Genomic DNA, 22,790 nt, shown 5'->3' with positions numbered 1-22,790 from the left:
GCAGATGAGATGCTCCAGTCCCCACTTGTAAACATCCAGATTCACAGGGGTCACATGCGCCGATGCAGCCAATAACTGGGTCACGTGATGCATGGCTGATATGTTACTGCTGTGGCCTGTAGTTGGCTGCAGCAGCACATGTGACCCCCTTTAAATTGGAAATTTACGAGCGGGGACCATAGCGTGTCAATTGCTGTTAGAGATCAAAGGAGGAAGAACCCAGAGGCATGGAGCAGGTAAGTAGCTTCTCTCTGCAGGTCCCGCGAGGTTGAGGAGATCTGGCAGAAAGGCCCCCAAAGCTGAACAAACTGATTTCTAATGGTGCAAATTCAGTACAATATCACTACGTGTTAACAGAAGCCTTGGCAGGGCGCAATACACATCACAACCACTGGGTGGCCACACACAGACACATAGAGCATAAACAGCTCCCCACAGAGTATCGCACAGTCATGATTTTCTTTTTTTACAAAGCTGCTCATCTCTTGCCACCGAGCTCAGGATATGTGGAAGGATCTGTATTATAGTAGAAAAGTATGGCGTGACCCTCAGGCCCTGATCTGTCCCCTTCCTTATTCACTAATATCGCTGAGCCCTATGCAGACTGAGACCACTCGTTGGGCCCTATAGCGGGTAGGTCCATGCTTCCAAGAGGTAAGGGACAGACCATGGGCTCCGTAAGCGATTGCTGATAAATAGTGTTGATTGCGAATATTCTAATTGCAAATTTTTATCGCGAATATTGGCACTTCGAGAATATCTAGAATGTAGTGCTATATCTTCGTAATCGCGAATATTCTAGATTTTTTTTTCATCAGTACCCATGATCCCTCACTGCAATATATTTGACTTTGGGAGTAGTGTTTATCGCAAATTTTCTGATTGCCGATTTTCGCAATCAAGAAAATAATAACTGGAGATCACGAATTCTCAAATTCGCGAATATATGACGAATATTCGCCCCAAATATTCGCAAAGTATCGAAAATTCGAATATTGTCCCTGTCGCTCATCACTGCTGATGACCCGTGATCACAGACCCGTTCAGGCTGCAGCCGTTTTAGTGGTTCTGCGGCGAGACGACCCAGTTCATGGCGTTTCCGGCAGGTACACTCCAGGCCGCAGCCATATTGACTTTTGCTGAAGACTAAGCAGAAGGAGAAGCGAGCTACTTCCTTCTCACTGATATTACAAGTAAATGATATTTCCCAGCACTCGGATAGGAGGGTCTTACATAGCGGGGGACCCTCTGAGCGACCGGGTGACATCAGCCACAGGAGAGCTGACAAGGCGGACAGCTACCTCCTGTCCCAGACACCACAATATGTCATCACATTCACCCCAGCACCCGTTCAGAATTACACAACTTTATTAGAAATGACATGTGAGCAGACAGAGCCACTAGCTCGCCTGGGTCATTATCACTTGCCGTTTTGTAGTGACCACAATCAGCCTGGTTTTCTTAAGGAGAACTAAATCTGACATTAAACATAACAATCACAGTTCAGGGGATGTATCCTTTCTGCTGCAGCTCTCTCCCTATCACAGTTCAGGGTGTGTGTCCTTTCTGCTGCAGCTCCCTCCCTATCGCAACTCAGGAGATGTGTCCTTTCTGCTGCAGCTCTCTCCCTATCACAGTTCAGGGTGTGTGTCCTTTCTGCTGCAGCTCCCTCCCTATCGCAACTCAGGAGATGTGTCCTTTCTGCTGCAGCTCTCTCCCTATCAAAGTTCAGGGTGTGTGTCCTTTCTGCTGCAGCTCCCTCCCTATCACAGTTCAGGGTGTGTGTCCTTTCTGCTGCAGCTCCCTCCCTATCACAGTTCAGGGTGTGTGTCCTTTCTGCTGCAGCTCCCTCGCTATGACAGCTCAGGGGATGTATCCTTTCTGCTGCAGCTCCCTCCCTATTACAGTTCAGGGGATGTATCCTTTCTGCTGCAGCTCCCTCCCTATCACAGTTCAGGGTGTGTGTCCTTTCTGCTGAAGCTCCCTCCCTATCACAGTTCAGGGTGTGTGTCCTTTATGCTGCAGCTCCCTCCCTATCACAGTTCAGGGTGTGTGTCCTTTCTGCTGCAGCTCCCTCCCTATTACAGTTCAGGGTGTGTGTCTTTTCTGCTGCAGCTCCTTCCCTATCACAGTTCAGGGTGTGTGTCCTTTCTGCTGCAGCTCCCTCCCTATTACAGTTCAGGGGACGTATCCTTTCTGCTGCAGCTCCCTCCCTATCACAGCTCGGGGGGCGTCCTTTCTGCTGCTGCTCCCTCCCTATCACCGCTCGGGGGGTGTCCTTTCTGCTACAGCTCTTTCCTTCTAACAGTCACAACTTCTAACAGTAGTGGCATTTGAAGAATGGAACTGAGCATGTGCATCTACCCCAGTAGGTGGACGTGCACATTGCTATACAGATTAAACACCGGGGGGCACCACCATAAGGATGTGATAAGAAAATCTCTCAACTGGAGCATTTTTGTAATGTAATGTAAATTACAAAAATATCTTGTGTTTCATCCTGAATTCTAATATATCTTTATTTAATGTAAAAGATAACATTGATGGCGGCACAACCTTTAAACTGACCAAGAGCGTTACAAAGAACTGCAACGCAATCTTGTGGAGTGATGTGCAATGGGCGCCTCCCCACAGGGCCCTCTATGTCGCACGTCCCAGGTGTAGGAATGCCGAGTGGTATAGTGCAGCCTAAAATGTCTCTTTATGTGTGTCACGGTGCTCCTACCTGGATACCACTGGACCCCAGGCTTTGGCTCCGAAGCAATAAATAGGGGGAATAATTGAGGGATAAAAGAAAAAAAACTGGAGTCCAGACCTTGAGATGAAGTTCAATGGCAGCTTTACTTCACATAAACGTTCTCCAGAACAGTTTACAGGCTTTGTCTTGGTTCCAGCAGGCTTTAGCATGAAACTGGCAGGTAAACTTCATTCTGCTATATCTGTTTTTCTCTGACTCTCCTTTACTGACAGGCTGGCTGTATAAAACTCAGCTTCTTCCGTAAGCTGCATTTTTCTTTTTAGTCTGACTCTAGGTTATGCCAGGGAACTTTACTCCTGGCACCTGAGGCTTTAATCTTTGGCCTCCATGGCCAGCAGAGCTTAGGGTGCTCTGGCTGGCATGGGCACGTCCAGCAGAAACGTGCCCCTGCGCACCTGTCCCCTAGCAGGGGGTAAGCTAGACTGACTAGAACTTCTGCCCCACCCTTCCTGCAGGAAGTAGGACTTGCCCACCTCTCTCCAGAGGGGGGGGGGTTAGAATGGAATGGAGAGTTCCATTCTATCTACAAACAGCTCTGCCGTGCTTGCTGCCATCTGCTGGTGAACCAGGCACATTACATAAACAGTTACATAACATTAGAAATGCACAGTGTGGAGGACCTGGAATAAGGTTAGACCAATAAAGACAGTAGCAAGGTGCAAAAGTGGTAACACCACTCTGGGGTGTTACAGATGCTCTGCAGGAAAAGGTCCAAGGGCTAGGGGTTATTTGGGTCTAACGATTCTTTGGGTTTCATATTTTGGACCACTCTCCCCCTCACAGTATGGTGGACATGACTTATTTTAGCAGATGAGATGTACAGTTACCTTCTTCACCCTCTTAGACATCCCTTCCACCAGTCTTCTGCACACCTCTTTCACATCTAGATCCTGGCACCACTCTTGAATCACACCTGTAGTCTTCTTAGTTTTTGTTCAACGCCCACATGTTTTCTATCGGGTTCACATCAGCTGAGTTTCCAGGCTGCTCTAGTAATGCAAAGTTGTGCCAAAATCTCCTTGGTGTACCTGGATTGGTAGCAGGAACACGCCATCACCACTTGGAAACAGCTTCTGCATTCTTGGTAGAAGCTTCAACTTCAGAACGGCTTCATACACTCATTGACCAGAGGTGGCCTGATTAGAGACTTTCCTCTATTACGCACTTGAAGACATTTTTCACAGTTGACAGACTTTAATAGTGGGTGCATCATTGGACTGAGAGGAGCAGGATTGTCATTTTAATTAAACGCCCACCATCTAAGCTGTTCTGACCTCGCTGTTAGGAGATGTTGGGAGCAGTGGTTATATGAGGACACACATGGTGAACAGGCTCCGGACGGCCCAGACAGGCCACCAGTAGAGAGATCATTTGAGCCACCAACAAGCAGAAGCAGCTCCCACAGTTTTGTCGTCCACCATTCAGACACTGGTGGCCCCTTTATTCCACCCCTGTTTCTGCCCGGACCATTTCCAGGCACTTAGCAGAAGGAAATTTGGTGTCATGGCGCCCATTATGTGTCCTGCCATTGACAACCAGCCATCGTCACCTTCGCTTGCAGAGAAACCTTGGACAGCTATAGACATACAGTATGTGCTGGAGATCCTGCAGACACGTGTGTTCCTCTCATGGCACAGCTGACAACTGGCATTATTCAGCCGTGGAGTGGGGCAGTTGGAGAAAGAGCTGAGCCTCTAAGTGCAACGACAACACCCCCGTTGCTCCTAGAGGCTCTCAGCAACAGGTCAGCCACTTTCATGGGTACAAATCTGCCACAGATTATTCCCAATGGTATCACAGTACACATACCTCTGCATCTAGAGGGGCGACAATTGCAATTAACTGCTCCACACCTTTCCGAATGACATCCCTCATCACTGAGCCTGAGGGCAGATATCTTATTGTGATGGGTACATTAGGTGGCACACCAATGACCATAGCGAATATATACGCTCCTAACTATCGGCAAATTACATGGCTTATAAAAACCCTCATCCTTATTCGAACTCATTCAGTTGGCACACTACTACTCGGAGAAGATATTAATGTGGTCCTAGACCCTTCCCTAGACTCGACCTCCACCACCCAGTCTACACCTGGGAAACTCATAACCCGACTGAAAATGCTGCTCTCGGATATGGGATTGGTGGATGCTTGGCGCATAACACATACAGATGACAAGGATTTCACTTATTATTCTAATGCACATGGCACCTACCATCGCCTGCACACTGCATTTCTACTATCGTATCTGCCCACATTGTTCAAATAACTGTTTCTGACTATGCACAAGTTTCCATAAAACTGCATCTTCCCAATCTAACCCCCGGGGTTTGTACTTGGAAACTCAACACTACAATACTAGATTCCCCATCTCGCTTACAATACCTTACTCAAAAACTAGACTTATACTTTCAGACCAATGAAGACCTAACTATTCCCCCCCCCATATTATGTGAGGCCCACAAGGCTGCAATCAGAGGAGAACTTATTGCATTAGGAAGCAGACTAAAAAAACTGAGAGTAAAAGAACTAACATCCCTACTTAGACAAATTTCCCTCTTCGAGAGCTCCCATAAACTAGCTGCTATGAGAAATTAGCAACCCTTAGACGCCAAGTCAAAGACTTATTGAACATTAAGTCCGCTAAGACCCTCCAACACTTGAGATACAAATATTATGCATAAGGGTACAAGATTAATGTCTTCCCTACAGAAAAAGCAGAGATCCAGGACTTTCATTTCTTCCATTAAAACTAATCAAAACTCAAAAGTCACCCCCACCCCTTAAATAACACAACAGTTCCATACATTGTACACAGATCTTTCTAACCTACACCCATCTAAGGAGGAGAAGTCCGATCTCGCTGACAGTCCTCTGTTGGACAACATGATCACTTCTTTCCCACATAATTTAGACATCCCCCAATTGTCACTCGAAGACCGGGCACAATTGGTGGCCTCCATAACTGAAGAAGAAGCAGAGAGGGTTCTGGGAACCATCCCCTCAGGGAAAAGCCCAGGGCCAGACGGCTTTCCTATAATATACTACAAAACATTCAGGAAGTCACTTCTCCCTAAATTTGTATCTTTGTGTAACTCCCTGATGAGTGGCTCTGCTTTTTCCAATCACTTGAAGCCTACGTCACAATCATACCTAAAGAAGGCAAGGACCCAGAGCTTTGTGGTAGCCACCGCCCGATCTCATTATTGAATACGGATCTCAAGTGGTGGGCAAAAATCCTTGCGCATAGACTCGCCTGTCTTCTTCCTAAGATTATTGGGGAAGAGCAGGTGGGATTTGTGCAGGGAAGAGAGGAGGAACACAATGTGAGTCCTTCACGCTGCCTACTACGCTAAACAGAAGTAGATTCCATTGGTATTGTTGGGTACAGACGCGGAGAAGGCTTTTGACAGGGTCAGCTGGGAATTCATGAGACATACATTACAAGCTTTTAACTTCCCTAACCCATTTATCCAGGCGGTGTTCTCTCTTTACTCTACCCCTATGGCCAAAGTTCCGATAAATGGCACCTTGTCGGAACCCTTCTCTATACGGAATGGGATGCGCTAGGGTTGCCCACTTTCTCCCTCCTTGTTTATCTTGTGTTTGGAGACGCTTCTTTTGAAAATACGCCAATCTGACCAAATTAAGGGCCTCAAATTGGGCTCCTTCACACATAAAACCGCAGCTTTTGCAGATGACCTTTTATGGATTATTACGAACCCTTTAGAGGCTTTCCCAATCATTTTGCAACTTTTTGCTGAATTTGGTAGAGTGTCTAACTTTAAAATTAATTTTGACAAATCAGAAGCACTAAATGTGTCCCTAGATGCCTCCCAGCTGGCCCTGGTCGAGGAAATCTCCCCCTTTCCGTTGGCCTTCAGAAGCTATCAAATACCTAGGAGTCCATCTACCAACAGATCTCGCCTCCCTGTTTTGCCTTAATTACCTTCCGTTGCTTCAGAAAATAAGCAAAACCATCCAAGAATGGAAAGTCCCACATGTCTCTTGGTTTGGGAGGAAAAACATTCTATCCACTTATATTTTACCACACCTGTTGCATATGATACAAGTGTTACCTATAGAGATACCAACTTCCTATTTCTCGAAAATCCACACAATATTGAAAAGGTTCTTGTGGAGCAATAAAAGAGCTAGACTACCCTATAGCCACCTTACTCAAAAATCATCGAGGGGAGGCATTTGCCTACCGGACATAAAGCTATACTATCAAGCCACCCAATTGAAATACCCATACTTAGAGAGTGAGAGAGAGGTTCTGTGAGAGTCTGGCTATGGACTAAACTTCCCCCCCCCCCCCCCCCTAAATCGTAGTCAGATCCCTAGTGCCATGACAAGAGGTATGTTAAAAGTGTGCAGAGACCACCCTGCAATGTCCATGTCTGCGGGTCTGATTTCTCCTCTAAAACCATTGAGCATATTACCTTCTGTCATGGCCAACTAGGAGACCCCTACATGGTGGGACTCGCTACCTGATGTACGGATGATAGAAGCCATCAAAACTCTTAATGAAGAGGCCCTAGCCTCCCTGATTAAACAAAATTCAGGCCCACTAATAAGTAGCTTACAGGCATTTGATCTATTTTCAACTCTTCATAAGCTGAAGAATAAGAGTACCAACTATAAACGAGATCCTTCCTGGCTGGAAAACTACACTCTTCTCAAATCTCCACCACCTAAAATTCTTTCCAAGATTTATATGACCCTACTTGAGAATCGTTCCACCTCCAAATCTGCCTTTATAGCACTTTGGGAAAAGGAACTTAAGCACACATTTAGGGAGGGAGATTCACACATTCACACATTCTCTAGGTGTGTAAAAATACAGGAAAATACATTTAAAACCACAACCCATTGGTATAGTACACCAAGACTATCTCTATGAAATAGGGCTATCTCCAGACAACTTGTGCTGGAGATGTGGAAAGGAAGTGGGATCTCTCCCACATATATTTTGGGAGTGCACACTGATTAAACAATTTTGGGAAGATGTAGAGGGAGTAATACATCAGATTTGCCCTGGATCTCAGATCGGATTGGACAAAGAACTGATCCTTCTATGGCTCACGAAGGACTCCTTTAGACCCTCTAAACATGACCTCACAACCTCTCTCATCACCGCTGCTAAGCTGCTGATCCATTTGCATTGGAGATCAACCTCTCCTCTGACTCTAGCCCAATGGTTTGACAAAGTACATCAGAAATGTGCAGAAATGTGCAGATTAGAGGAGTTAGCAGGCTAGGAATCTCATTCCAGAACAAAGTTCCTTCAGATTTGGACTCCATGGCTAGACTTTATAAACAAAAGAACCTAATCCCCCCCCTCTTCCCTTCCCCATCTAACTGGCCTCTAGAATCATATATTGGGCATTTGGTTTCTCTGGAGCATCTAGTTCCTTGTTTATGCTTTTGTTTGTATTCTTTATTAGTTCCTGCTGCATATCTTTTGGGTCGCAGAGGTCTCCTTATACTACTTGCATTGTGGTGATCAGCTCACTCAGCCTGAGGGGACTGATGGGACCCACATACTCACCAAGCTGTAGAAACTCTAGGTTATACCATTGCTTTGTCTCCTACCTAGAAGTTTGGGTAATTGAGGGTTGACCTTATCTCTCTTTAATTAGTTGTGAGAAGAGACCGCAGTGACTTTCTTTCAATACACTTCTGTATTTCTTCTCATATGGTATAAGCATTCCTAACCTTGTACTAATGTCTGACGCGGTACTTTTGTCAGATGCAGAATCTGTTCACTGTTCTTCTTTCATAAATAAATAAAAACAGATTTGAAACAAATCTGCCACAGATGACCTTCAAACCTAACACTTTAGTCTAGTAATGCTCCTCCCGGTTTCCTACGCCAGTATTATACTGGAGGGAGTTTGCAACTTTTTAAAAAGTCTCAGTGATAAATCTGGAGTGAAGATCATGAGCATAAACTATAACCAAAACCTGAGCGAGTTTTTTTTGCCCAAGGGACCCAAAAAAGTTGCATAGTCTTAATTTTGTACCTTTTTGAAGCCAAATTTCTGGAGGGCAGGGCGTGATACATCTCCCCAGTGACTCTTTCCATTGTCCACTTGCCTACAACAAGCTCTTCTTCTTCTTCAGGTAAGAGGTCATCTATGTTCCAGAAATCACATCGGCAAGGCTTGGACATCGACCCCCACGTGACGCCATTTTTCTCTTCACAAATTTTGAAGTCTATTCTCCAGATTAGAGCGTCAGCTCCTGAGGTCTTTTTGCCTTCTACTCCCTTTGCTCAGTAAGTGATGACATATCTCCAGGAGATTGATGTCATCACTGACTATGTGAGGGGGTGGGTGTGGCGGAACAATATTTTGAGAAAATGTGATGAAGCCATAGGGGGCGCAGGGGCTACTTTTGCACTCGGGGCCCAAGCGGTCAAAGGTCCCATAATCAGACAGCAGTAATATAAGGCAGGCATGCTGCTCAACCTGCGGCCCTCCAGCTGTTGCAAAACTACAACTCCCAGCATGCCCGAACAGCCTACAGCTATCAGCCTACAGCAGGGCATCATGGGAGTTGTAGTTTTACAACAGCTGGAGGGCCGCAGGTTGAGCATGCCTGAATAAGGTATTGCAGGTGGCAGGTCACTATCCTTGCAGAGAGGAGCGGTATACAGTGGGACATACTGCACAGAACTGTTGGGGGCTCCTGATATATTGGGGTCCGGTGCTGCTACAGGGGCTTTTTATTGCAGTTCACACACTCATTCTGTTTCTGTCATATCTCTCTTCTTCTCTGCGTTTCCTGAGCTCGCCATGATCTGCACGCTCAAGACGTCCTGTTACATTTCCTCCTCCTTGATAATCGCTTTGGGTCATGGGGTTTAACCCTTTCCTCCACTCGCCAGACACTCTTCGTTTCGCCACTAGATGGCAGCCTTGCTGCACTGTAGCTTCATAGCTCCACCACTAGGTGGCAGCGTCACCATGTAATATTCTCATCTCCGCACGTATTAAGTTCCAATCCATTATTTAACAAGTGCTTTCCCCCTGAATAAAACATCTTCTCCATTCGTTCTGGTGGCGTCGGGAGAACAGGGGGCAGCGAACGCCGAGTAGGGAAAAGGGGGAGGGCAATGATTCATAACTTAATTTGAAATGTCAGCTGCAGATATTACTGAATACATTATCCATAGTGTATTGGATACTGAATCATCGGATAACTGAGGCTAGAACTCCGCAGCCGCGCGCCAGGCGTGGGCGTGGGGTGCCGCACGCTGTGTGCTGATGATATCAGGGGCCTCATTGCAATCACCTCCAATTCCTCTCCATAAATAAGGGCTCTTTCTGACGGCCGTACGCTGTCCGCAAAAACGCGGATCAGTTTTTTTGCGGACAGTTCAGCACGTCTGTGAAAAAAACGGATAGCATTCAGTATTTTTGCTGACCCATAGACTTCAATGGAGCCGTGTCCGGATTTTCACTGACCAGTATAGGACATGTTTCATTTGTTTTGCGGAGCCGTGGAATGGAAGAAAAGGGCACCATTGAAGTGAATGGGTCAGCATCTAATCCGCAAAAAACGGATCTGCATTTTTTTTTGCGGATAGCATACGGCCGTCTGAATGAGCCCTAAGAAGGGACAGTTCAGTAAAACTGTTCATGCGTCTGACATTTGTGACCGTGATGGTGCTACATGTGGATTTCTCCACGGTTAGGGAGGTCCTCCAGCCGCAAAAATATCCCTGAACCCCCTCATTGCCACAAAATGGGTTAAAAAAAAATAACGCGACCACCTATTTAGCCGCTGACCGCAATCCTTGACGGAGGTCACTCTATAAATGGATACAGCCAAGTGGCACCAAACTAAATCAGTCTCGGCCGATCCATATTTCACCTCAGATCAGTTTATTGGGTTGTCCTCTACAGTAAAATGGTCCTCACCCGACAACCGAGATCCTCTTTGATGGCTTGTCACCAGCATACATCATGATGCCGGTTGTGGTGGTATTATTTGGGCACTGAATGGCAGTATTATTTATGACTTCAGTTTGGCTGTGGATAAGGTCTTCAGGATAACTGCCCCGGGTTCCTCACCCCAGGGTTGTCAACCCTTGGGCTACATGAAAGATCCTCTTTGATGGCTTGTCACCAGCATACATCATGGTGCCGGTTGTGGTGGCATTATACGGGGACTATATGGCAATACGTATTATATCAGTTGCACAGTGCGGGTTGTTTCCTGCAAATAGTCAAAAGGGATATTTGTCCAGGTTCCTTACACGAGGACTTTTACTACATGGACTACTTTATAGTCCCTCTTCTGTGGCATATAGCGCTTTATGCATTGTAGTACTATCTTAGCACACTGTAGTGCTTTTATTTGTGCTTTGTAAGGGTGTTATTTATGCACCATATGGCACTATTGTAATCTTTACCGTAGTATGAGCACCGTATGGCATTATTCTTCGTTCATTATACAATATGTTGTTGTTGTTGTGTGTGAAGTGTGTGTCATTATTTGTAGGCACTGTATGGCGGTAATATTCAAGGACTGTATTACCCTACTATAGTGCTTCCCATTGAGAGAACTGTATGAAGCTCCGATAGGGCAGTATTATTTATGAACTGTCCGGTATTATATATGATTATAATGTAAGCTTTATATGACAGTATTTTGTGGGCTTTGTATGGCGCTATTATGATGCTTCTATATGGCAGTATTATGTGTGCATTATATGGCACTAATAACTATTATCTATGCACTGTATGCCATATTTCAGCATTTATTGTATATCATTATAATGTGAGCATTATGTCACAGTATTTGGTGGGCTTTGCATGGCACTTTAAGGCATTTCTATATGACGGTATTATGTATGCGTTATATGGCCCTATTAGGAAGCTTCTATATGGCAGTATTATTTATGCACTGTATGCCATATATTTCAGCATTTATTGTATATCATTATAACGTAAGCATTATGTGACAGTATTTGTGGGCTTTGCATGGCACTATTATGATGCTTCTATATGGCAGTATTATGTACGCATTATACGGCACTAATAAGAAGCCTCTATGTGGCAGTATTATTTATGCACTATATGCAATATTTCTGTTTCTATTATATAACATTATAATGCAAGCAATATATAACAGTATTTTGTAAGCACCATATGAAACTATTTCAGCACCGTATTGTAGTATTACAGTAGGTACTGTGCGGCCTTATTATTTGAGTATTATTATTACTCTTCATTTCTAGGTTCTCTAAAAGTTAAATATTTTGTCCAGCAACCAACATGTCCCTTCATCCTAAAGGCCTACAGTATGTAGTGAATGGCTATGAGGCTGAGGGTCTGATAGCGGTTGCATTACATGGAAACCAAAGGGCAGTAATAAAAGACAGTCTTCCTACGGGATGTCCACGCTCCACATTATGGCGCTTCATTTTTTTTAGCAGGCCAATTTTTTTCATTTGACCAGAAACGCGTGGTTTTAGCGCATGTCTGATCTCTCTTCATTCCCAGAACCAGCAGTTCCGTGAATTCCTTCTCACCAAGCTGATTAACGCTGAGGTTAGCTGTTACCGAGCCGAGAGGTTCTCCAAACTGCAGGTGAGGAGCAGGTGTCTCATTTACCGCTTGACAGTCACTGAGCGGTGAGGAGGAGACGGCGGCTCATGGAGGGGTCGCTGCGGCCCCTCAGCCTTGTATTGTGTCTTGTCTTTTCTCGCCCCCCCCCCCCAGGAGCGCACGCGGAGCTGTCTCATTGACACCTTGTACGATGAGCTTTTTCTACACAGTCAGAGCGTCCTGGGCTCTCTAGAGGAAAATCCTGGAGATAAACTGGAGAATCCGTCAAGTGGATTCCTGGAGAACTTCAAGGTGAATGACAAGGAGGACATCATCCCACCGCTGTGCGCGTCAAGCCTTTATCTGGATGCCGCGGCTCATTTGCAGGATGGGGGGGGGGGGATTCACAGGCTGCAGATTTTCAATGTCATTTACAGTACAATGAATGTGGGTTTTTGGGTTTTGCTGTAGATTTTTGTATTTTTGTGGCTTCTGCAGCGCGTGGACGAACCCTGTGTTACATAGAAGGTTCACCCGAAACAAACCGATTGCCAAGGGGTTTCCCGGTCTTTAACAGCAGGGAAAGCGAAACTTAAATACGGACAAATTCCCCATTGACACTAATTGACATCCGCTATGTCTACCCCGACATGCAGACCACCGGTAGTAGGAGACGAGACCCTTTTCGTTGTTTTAGAGCTAATGGACGGTGGTGTACTTACCATGGAGGACGACCACGTAACTGCTGGGGGACCCGGGGTGAGAGGGAGCGTAGCACTGAGGCCAAATATATCCCGAACATTTCCAGTAGCTACCACTAGGAGGAGATAGATTTCAATGGTAGTTGTATGCATTCATATGCACAGAGCTCCCCCTAGTGGTGACTGCAGGTGATCAGTATTATCATGTACTGAAAGGAAGCCGGAGACAGGGAGATGATCCGTGCGTTTATGACACTTGTCTGATGTAAATATATTGAGAAAGACGGGGTTTATTTATAAAGCACTCTCATTACGGGGTTATACTGATTTGTTACAGGGTCCTAAAATATCTGTGTATACCCCTGCTAATAGGTTAGGGGCCCCAAAGTAGGTTGGCCCTATCCCTTTATCCAAGGATAGGTAATCAGTATTTAAGTCCAGGTAAACCCCTTCTCCAGAAACGGGGCCACCACCGTCCACAGCACGTGTCTGGTATCGCAGTTCAGATCCAGTCATGTGAATAGGGCTTAGCCACAATCCCAGATAATCCACGGACGTTATTGGAGCTGTTTTATTTCATAAATCTGTATTATCCGTTCACCAAATTCCTGCCAAATGGACAGATATGTGTCATCGTAAAAGGTGGTCTGAATTCTGCCACCTAGTGGCCAGTACCGGTACGTGCATTCAGTCAGCCACTGGATTACTGGGCAATGGGGTGATATACAGTCAGGTCCATAAATATTGGGACATTGACACAATTCTAACATTTGTGGCTCTATACACCACCACAATGCATATGAAATGAAACAAACAAGACGTGCTTTACCTGCAGACTGTCAGCTGTAATTTGAGGGCTTTTACATCCAAATCAGGTGAACGGTGCAGGAATTACAACAGTTTCCATATGTGCCTCCCACTTGTTAAGGGACCGAAAGTAATGGGACAATTGGCTTCTCAGCTGTTCCATGGCCGGGTGTGTGTTATTCCCTCATTATCCCAATTACAATGAGCAGATAAAAGGCCCAGAGGTCATTTCCAGTCTGCTATTTGCATTTGGAATCTGTTGCTGTCAACTCTCAAGATGAGATCCAAAGAGCTGTCACTATCAGTGAAGCAAGCCATCATTAGGCTGAAAAAACACAACAAACCCATCAGAGAGATAGCAAAAACATTAGGCGCGGCCAAAACAACTGTTTGGAACATTCTTAAAAAGAAGGAACGCACCGGTGAGCTCAGCAACACCAAAAGACCCGGAAGACCACGGAAAACAACTGTGGATGAGCGAAGAATTCTTTCCCCGGTGAAGAAAACACCCTTCACAACAGTTGGCCGGATCAAGAACACTCTCCAGGAGGTAGGTGTATGTGTGTCAAAGTCAACAATCAGGAGAAGACTTCACCAGAGTGAATACAGAGGGTTCACCACAAGATGTAAACCATTGGTGAGCCTCAAAAACAGGAAGGCCAGATTAGAGTTTGCCAAACAACATCTAAAAAAGCCTTCACAGTTCTGGAACAACATCCTATGGACAGATGAGACCAACATCAACTTGTACCAGAGTGATGGGAAGAGAAGAGTATGGAGAAGGAAAGGAACTGCTCATGATCCTAAGCATACCACCTCATCAGTGAAGCATGGTGGTGGTAGTGTCATGGCGTGGGCATGTATGGCTGCCAATGGAACTGGTTCTCTTGTATTTATTAATGATGTGACTGCTGACAAAAGCAGCAGGATGAATTCTGAAGTGTTTCGGGCAATATTATCTGCTCATATTCAGCCAAATGCTTCAGAACTCATTGGACGGCGCTTCACAGTGCAGATGGACAATGACCCAAAGCAAACTGCAAAAGCAACCAAAGAGTTTTTTTAAGGGAAAGAAGTGGAATGTTCTGCAATGGCCAAGTCAATCACCGGACCTGAATCCGATTGAGCATGCATTTCACTTGCTGAAGACAAAACTGAAGGGAAAATGCCCCAAGAACAAGCAGGAACTGAAGACAGTTGCAGTAGAGGCCTGGCAGAGCGTCACCAGGGATGAAACCCAGTGTCTGGTGATGTCTATGCGTTCCAGACTTCAGGCTGTAATTGACTGCAAAGGATTTGCAACCAAGTATTAAAAAGTGAAAGTTTGATTTATGATTATTATTCTGTCCCATTACTTTTGGCCCCTTAACAAGTGGGAGGCACATATGCAAACTGCTGTAATTCCTGCACCGTTCACCTGATTTGGATGTAAATCCCCTCAAATTAAAGCTGACAGTCTGCAGGTAAAGCACATCTTGTTTGTTTCATTTCAAATCCATTGTGGTGGTGTATAGAGCCAAAAATGTTAGAATTGTGTCGATGTCCCAATATTTATGGACCTGACTGTATATATATACATTGGGCTCTTAGCAAGCGGTCACGAAGTGGATAGAGGGCCACGAATGAAGACTGTTAGCCTGCCCCCTACAGGTAGAACTGAAAAGCGTCAGATTCTGGGTTATCCCCCATGGCTAGGACCCCGTAGCTGTCAGTGTAATACCATTTACTGTTCATATTTCCATCTTCGGCGAGTCTCTGCTTCTTACATATATAAACTGTCCTATAACTTTATGCCTCCCAGACATTTTCGCTTTCCCTAAGGAGCCCGCAGAGGTCACGTGACGCACTTTTACGAGGAGGAAGAAGTGCCAGCATCGCAATAGATAACGTCTCCGAGGAGAAGAGGTGCGTCAAGGAAGGGGGGGGGGGGGTATTAACCTAAAAGGAACCTCTCGTCATCCCCCCTCAGATACAATGATGGCAGCAGTCGTCAATAATCATTTCTCTGCTGCAATTGAAAAACAGAGATTTTATAATAGTCGCAGCTTGACGTTCTGCGGCCCTGGCGCAAAAACTACGCGGGGCCCAGAGGTGACTGCACTTTCCACCGTAGGGGGTTATTACGGCACTACATTTTTGGGGGGCGATGGGCTTCTGGAATTATGGGCCAGTTGTTGTTTAATCAGTTATAATATGTAACATTGTAATTGAGGGATTGCAAATTTTTGCAACAATTTGCAACACAGTGACAACCCCTGATAATCCACGTTTCCTTTCACGTATGAAGGCATCTTTCAAGTCAGACGTCGGACCTCTGCAGGAAGCCGTTAGCCTCGTACTCCTCATCCAATAGCAGCAGCTTCTGCAGCGTGCAAGGCAGCGAGAGCTCCCCGGAGGAAAAGATAACGGTGAGACCGCCAGACTTTCTTCTTATCTAAGGCAGGACAATATTTACTGCCCACTGATGGACACCATGTAATGCCTCATTTTACCTGCAGGGGGAACGATCAGATTTACTCCGCCCCCATGGCACTTACAGAGATTGTCCTTGACTAAAAGGGTCTTCCGAGATTTTCTAACTAATGATCAGTGGGGGTCCGACACCCGAGACTAGTGTTGAGAGAATTGAAGTCCATGACAATTCGCCACCAAGCCAAATTTCCTCGCGCTTCGTAGTAGTGAATCGATCTTCTCATAGTTACCTCATCCGCTTTAACGCAAAGAGCCGGCCGCTGCCATCCTGATTGAAGATCTTGCACTAAATAATCCTGTAGGTGGTGACGTATCACATCACCACGCTGGCCGATGCGATGGCGTCATCATGCGCTGCGCGAGATTTTGCGCTACATCTTTAATCAAGATGGTGGCGTCCGGCTCTTCGCGATCAAATGGATGAGGTAAGTATGATTTTTTTAAAATTTTTTATTTTATTTTACGCTTCATTCTTAATGTCAGATGCCGCAATCAGCATTGAACGCAGCCTCTGAGGGGTGCAATGATTGGGGGCGGGGGGAGACGCGATTGCTATTCTCTGTCATTGCTCCCGCTACTTACAAAGAAATGCGCTTCGTGACAAAGTAATTTGTCACGAAACGAATTGTTTTGTAGCTGAATTGAATTTTTCAATACTTCGCTCATCTCTACCCTGGACCTCAGACGATCAGCGGTTTGAGAGGGAAACAGCGCTCCGATGAGCGCCGCGGCCTTCTCGCAGCTTTGCCTAGGCCAAGTGACTTCACGTAAATCGGTTACATGGCCTAGGCGCAGCTCAGCCCCATTGAAGTGAATGGGGCTGAACTGCAATACCAAGCACTGCCACTACCAAATGGATGGCGCTGAGCAGGGAGAAAGGTGCAGTGCTCACAAACAGCTGATCAGTGGGGGTCCCAGGTGTCGGACCCCCACCGATCAGACACTGTGACCTATCCAGAGCTACAGTTAAAAAATCTTGAGGAACTCCTGAAAGAGAGAAAAAGAGGGCAGCAACATAGAGATCATAGTGAATGGAGTTTCCCTTTAAATGGATTAGCAGATCCTGTAAGTAGCCCGGTGCGGCCTCCATGGATGCCACAGATGGAGATCGGATTGAGATCTGGGGATTTGGAGACAAGTCATGACCTTCATCTCTTGTCTTCTCCCTCATTCCTGGACAGTTCTTGCAATGTGGCCAGGGCATCATCCTGCTGAGAGAGGGCACTGCTGCCATGGAGGGGGTACGTGTCTATACAGTGGTTAGGCAGGTGGCACGTGTCCCATCTACATGATGCCAGGATGCTGGGACTTGTGCACAGAATGGAGAGCAGCGATATGAAAGTCCTGTGCATTAGTATCTATGGTATCTTACACACCTTATTACATCTGCAGGGGCCCCAGAGGACAGCACCGGGCCCTAAACCCCCCCAGCCACAGATTCACTTAGACACAGGGATGAAGCATGGTAAATTGCCAGGAGTAGCCGACAGAGGGAGAGGAGGACAAGCCTTGCTGCAGAACCAAGGTTGTCGGTCTTCTGTGACAAGGAGACAAGCCCCTTTAGAGTCAATATGGCCGACAGGAAGCAGCTTCTTCCTTCTAGAGCGCGCGTATAGATATACGTAGAGAGCGGTCACAAGAGGTCGGTGCAATTCATATTCTCGTGGGTGAAATTCCTTCATAGTACAGGGAAACGAGGAGCCACCAGCCGTGTCTCTGATAGGCTGCACCAATGACTGGCCTTAGCAGTGACGTGGCCCCCAAATGTCACTTCTGGAAATGCCCCCCTGCGGAGCCCAGTGACCCCATCCGTGCAGGCAGTTTACATGCTGGGACCAATAAAGACAGCATGGGACTCATGGAGCCAGAACCAAGGAAAGGGGGAAGAATAAAAAAATATATAAATCATGGACAATCCCTTTAAGTATCTGCGTGGCTCAATTCACTAGTTTTAGTAAAAGGGCGGGGCTGTGACAACCTGGGCTTCACAAAATGCAGAGTTGATACAATTGATGACTAGCAGGTCCCTGGGGTCACCGCTCTGACTACTGTCTTCTCCACCCAGGATAATGTCTCGAAATGAATGTGGATGACGTTACCCTGAGTGACACCGGAGATGAAGCCACTCAGAAGAACCATCACAAAAGGCACAATTCACAAACTTCCGACTCAACGTATAAGAATTAACATCATTAATCCATCATATAACGTTCAATGCCTTCATTATTGGGAAATGGCCACTCATAAAACTGCAGTATATATTTCTGCCTGCCTGTAACCACCACTAGAGGGAGCTAACTGCAAATGGACTCGGTAGCGGCTGAAGAAATGTGTACGCAGTGAGCTCCCCCTAGTGGCGTCATGTAGAAAAGAGCTTCAGTGCTGGGTCGCTTCACCCTACAGTCCCATAGTCAAGTGACCTGCCTCCACGGTGAGCACACCAGGGGTCAATGTGTTAATTAGCTCAACTCCAGGGAGAATGTATTGACATAAAGTAAAACCAGAACAGGAGCAGCTAGCCTACTTGTTGATTGTTTCCCTTTCTTTTCTACTACAGTTGCAAGAAAAAGTATGTGAACCCTTTGGAATTATATGGATTTCTGCAAAAATTGGTCATAAAATCTGATCTTCATCTAAGTCACAACAATAGACAATCACAGTCTGCTTAAACTAATAACACACAAAGAATTAAATGTTACCATGTTTTTATTGAACACATCATGTAAACATTCACAGTGCAGGTGGAAAAAGTATGTGAACCCTTGGATTTAATAACTGGTTGAACCTCCTTTGGCAGCAATAACTTCAACCAAACGTTTCCTGTAGTCGCAGATCAGACGTGCACAACGGTCAGGAGTAATTCTTGACCATTCCTCTTTACAGAACTGTTTCAGTTCAGCAATATTCTTGGGATGTCTGGTGTGAATCGCTTTCTTGAGGTCATGCCACAGCATCTCAATTGGTTTGAGGTCAGGACTGGGCCACTCCAGAAGGCATATTATCTTCTGTTTAAGCCATTCTGTTGTTGATTTACTTCTATGCTTTGGGTCGTTGTCCTGTTGCAACACCCATCTTCTGTTGAGCTTCAGCTGCTGGACAGATGGCTTTAAAGAGGACCTTTCACTAGAATAAAACATCTAAACTAACTATACAGACATGGAGAGCGGCGCCCAGGGATCTCCCTGCACTTACTGTTATATCTGGGCGCCGCTCCGTTCTCCTGGTATAGCATCCGGTATCTTCATAGTTAGGCTCCACCCAGGGGAACCTGCCCGCGTCTCATTCTCCCAGGCTGTAGCGCTGGCCAATCGCAGCGCTCAGCTCATAGCCTGAGAGGCTTTTTTTTTCTCAGGCTATGAGCTGAGCGCTGCGATTGGCCAGCGCTACAGCCTGGGAGAAGGAGACGCCGGCAGGCTCAACTGGGTGGAGCCTAACTATGAAGATACCGGAGGCTATACCAGGAGAACGGAGCGGCTTTTGGAGATACTTTTATAACCCTTTCCAGCTTTATGCAAGTCAACAATTCTTAATCGTAGGTCTTCTGAGAGCTCTTTTGTGCAAGACATCATTCACATCAGGCAATGCTTCTTGTGAAAAGCAAACCCAGAACTGGTGTGTGTTTTTTATAGGGCAGGGCAGCTGTAACCAACACCTCCAATCTCATCTCATTGATTGGACTCCCATTGGCTGACACCTCACTCCAATTAGCTCTTGGAGATGTCATTAGTCTAGGGGTTCACATACTTTTTCCACCTGCACTGTGAATGTTTACATGGTGTGTTGAATAAAAACATGGTAACATTTAATTCTTTGTGTGTTATTAGTTTAAACAGACTGTGATTGTCTATTGTTGTGACTTAGGCCACTTTCACACTTGCGGCAGTGTGATGCGGCGGGCAGTTCCGTCTCACAAATGCATTGCAAGGATGGATCCGTCTCTCCGCTTGTCATGCGGACAGACGGATTCGTCTTGTATCTTTTTTCACATTTTTACCGGTCTGCGCATTCAAAATACCGGAATGCCGGATCCGGCACTAATACATTCCTATGCATTCAGGCAAGTCTTCAGTTTTTTTGGCCGGAGATAAAACCGTAGCATGCTACGGTTTTATCTTTTACCTGATCATTTAAAATGACTGAACTGAAGACGTCCTGAAAGGATTGCTCTCCATTCAGAATGCATGGGGATAAAACTGATCAGTTATTTTCCGGTATAGAGCCCCCTAGGACGGAACTCAATGCTGGAAAAGAAAAACGATAGTGTGAAAACCTTAGATGAAGATCAGGTCACATTTTATGACCAATTTGTGCAGAAATCCATATAATTCCAAAGGGTTCACATACTTTTTTTTGCAACTGTATATACCAAATTTAAAAAAAATGAAATATAAGTCAATAAAGCAGGAAAACTGTAATGACTGTTTAGTTCCTGATGATGGGGCCAATGTTAACCCAAGGTAGAGCGTCACTATGACTTGTCTATAGCGCAGAACTGCTGACTGTCTCCATTTTCCTGGGACAGATCCAGCAGCTGACAGTTTGTAGTGAATAATATTGTTTGTTCTGTTATTAGCCAAAAACAGGGATGGGGGAAGCGGGGCGGACATAACCGTGTGCAAAGATAAAACTGCTGCAGGCTTCCCGAGCAGCCAATCAGATTACAGCTGCAGTTTCGTCCAGGTGCATAGGGTGGGGCATTACACTGATGTTACTCAATGCCAAGGGGGAAACAGATTTTTAGTAGTATTTTCTTTTGGAGGGGGAAGGGAGGAGCTTGATTTTATAATTACTTTTATTCTATCTGTTTATTTATAAGAGTACTTTCATTGTTAGAATCAGGCAAGCCGTATACAAACGGATAGCTTCTTTTTTTCCCCGGACCCGTTAGATGGTATAATTCGGAATAACGGATCCGGTATTTTTTTCAAAGCTCAAAAGCGAGACTAGCTCCTCCTATATACTGGCGCATGCACAGACCGGAAAACCGGACGCGGCAATTTCCAGAACACTTAGTACCGGATCCGACATTAATACATCTCTATGGAAATTAATTCCGGATCCGGCAAGTGCGGTATTGTTCCGGTATTTTGTGTCCGGTCACATACCGTACAAGGGACGGAACGGAAGACATCCTGATGCATACCGAACGGATTGCTTTCCATTCAGAATGCATTATGATAAAACTGATGCGTTTTTTCCGGCATTGAGCCCCTTTACCGGATTTCTATACCGGAAAAAAATAACAACGCTAGTGCGAAAGTAGTCAAATAGTTTTTTTTTTTTCATGGCGCTGGGATTCTCAGAAGCTGCTGCCTTTTCTGCTAAATGGAAAAATATATAATTTGTGATAGATACAAAATGGCTACAATGTTTACAAACAATAATGAGAATATTTTAGATACTTGATTACATATTACACAAAGCGGAAATGAAACCATGAAAAAGTAAAGTATTCACCCCCTTGCCCCAAAAAAACCCCAAAAAACTTGAGCTGAGATTTACTGAGAAACTACACATCAAGTACCAAATTATTATCTGTTTTTACCCATTTGCACCATTTTCACTGTGACACAATTGATTGAAAATGTTTTATCATTATTTCTGCTGAAATTCTTGTGTGCGTCAATTACACCTGTTTCCTGGCGTAAAATGTTTTTTGAATTTTCCGGGTCCCCTGCCATGTCTAGGGCTGCGCAAGACAAAATAGTTGCAAAATGGGGTCCTGAAACTTTTTTTTACACCTAAAACTGGCATAAGGACTGTTAGCAAATGACCCCCTATTGTGCTTCATAGCAGTAAGGACTCATACACACAACCGCTTTTTATTCGCATCCAAACCACTTTTTGAGGCTCATATGCGGAACCCATTCACTGCAACGGGGCCGCAAAAGACGTGGACAGAACACCATGTGCTGTCCGCATCTGTGTGTCCGTTCCGTGGCCCACACAAAAATAGAACATGTCCTGTTCTTGTCCACAGTGCGGACAAGGATAGGACTGTGCTATTACTGGCCAGCTGTTCCGTTCTGCAAAATACTGTACGGAATGCACACGGGCGTCATCCGTATTTTTGGCGGACCGAAAAATACATATGGTCGTGTGCATGAGGCCTAACTAAGAGAATATAGAAGAGATCTCAATAAGGGCTGTTCTATTTTTTTTGCGGAACGGACATACGGAAAAGGAATGCACACGGAGTAACTTCCGTTTTTTTTTTTTTTGTGGACCCATTGAATTGAATGGTTCCACATATGGTCCACAAAAAAAAAAAAATGCGTTTGTGTGCATGAGCCCTTATACCAATAGAAGTTTGATTGTGATCAGATGTCCAGCATTAATATAACAATGAACCACCGAGCACAGGAAGTGCTTTCATAGGGACCTTTGTCGGAGAGTGTAATTTCAGTTATTTTTGGGAGCTCTGTATTCTGCACCGGAATACCCCCTTAATGCATTCAATTATGCAAATTATCATCATGTATCCCA

General features: G+C 45.4%; 1 protein-coding gene across 1 annotated transcript in view; it reads left to right on the top strand.

Annotated features, from left to right (window-relative positions):
* LOC121005457 (rap1 GTPase-activating protein 1-like) overlaps positions 1–18,815 on the top strand; it is a 69,205-nt gene extending 50,390 nt beyond the window's left edge. Inside the window, exons 17-21 of the mRNA XM_040438229.1 lie at positions 12,280–12,366; positions 12,499–12,636; positions 15,634–15,737; positions 16,120–16,240; positions 18,370–18,815. Coding sequence (XP_040294163.1) covers positions 12,280–12,366; positions 12,499–12,636; positions 15,634–15,737; positions 16,120–16,240; positions 18,370–18,387 — 468 coding nt within the window. The 3' untranslated portion in view covers positions 18,388–18,815. The remainder of the gene's footprint in view (positions 1–12,279; positions 12,367–12,498; positions 12,637–15,633; positions 15,738–16,119; positions 16,241–18,369) is intronic.
* Positions 18,816–22,790: the final 3,975 nt, after the last annotated feature.

The sequence above is a fragment of the Bufo bufo genome, chromosome 6 (assembly GCF_905171765.1).
Source record: "Bufo bufo chromosome 6, aBufBuf1.1, whole genome shotgun sequence".
Lineage (NCBI taxonomy): Eukaryota > Metazoa > Chordata > Amphibia > Anura > Bufonidae > Bufo > Bufo bufo.
Note: the sequence above shows the minus strand (reverse complement) of the source record. Positions and strands in the feature narration are given on the sequence as shown.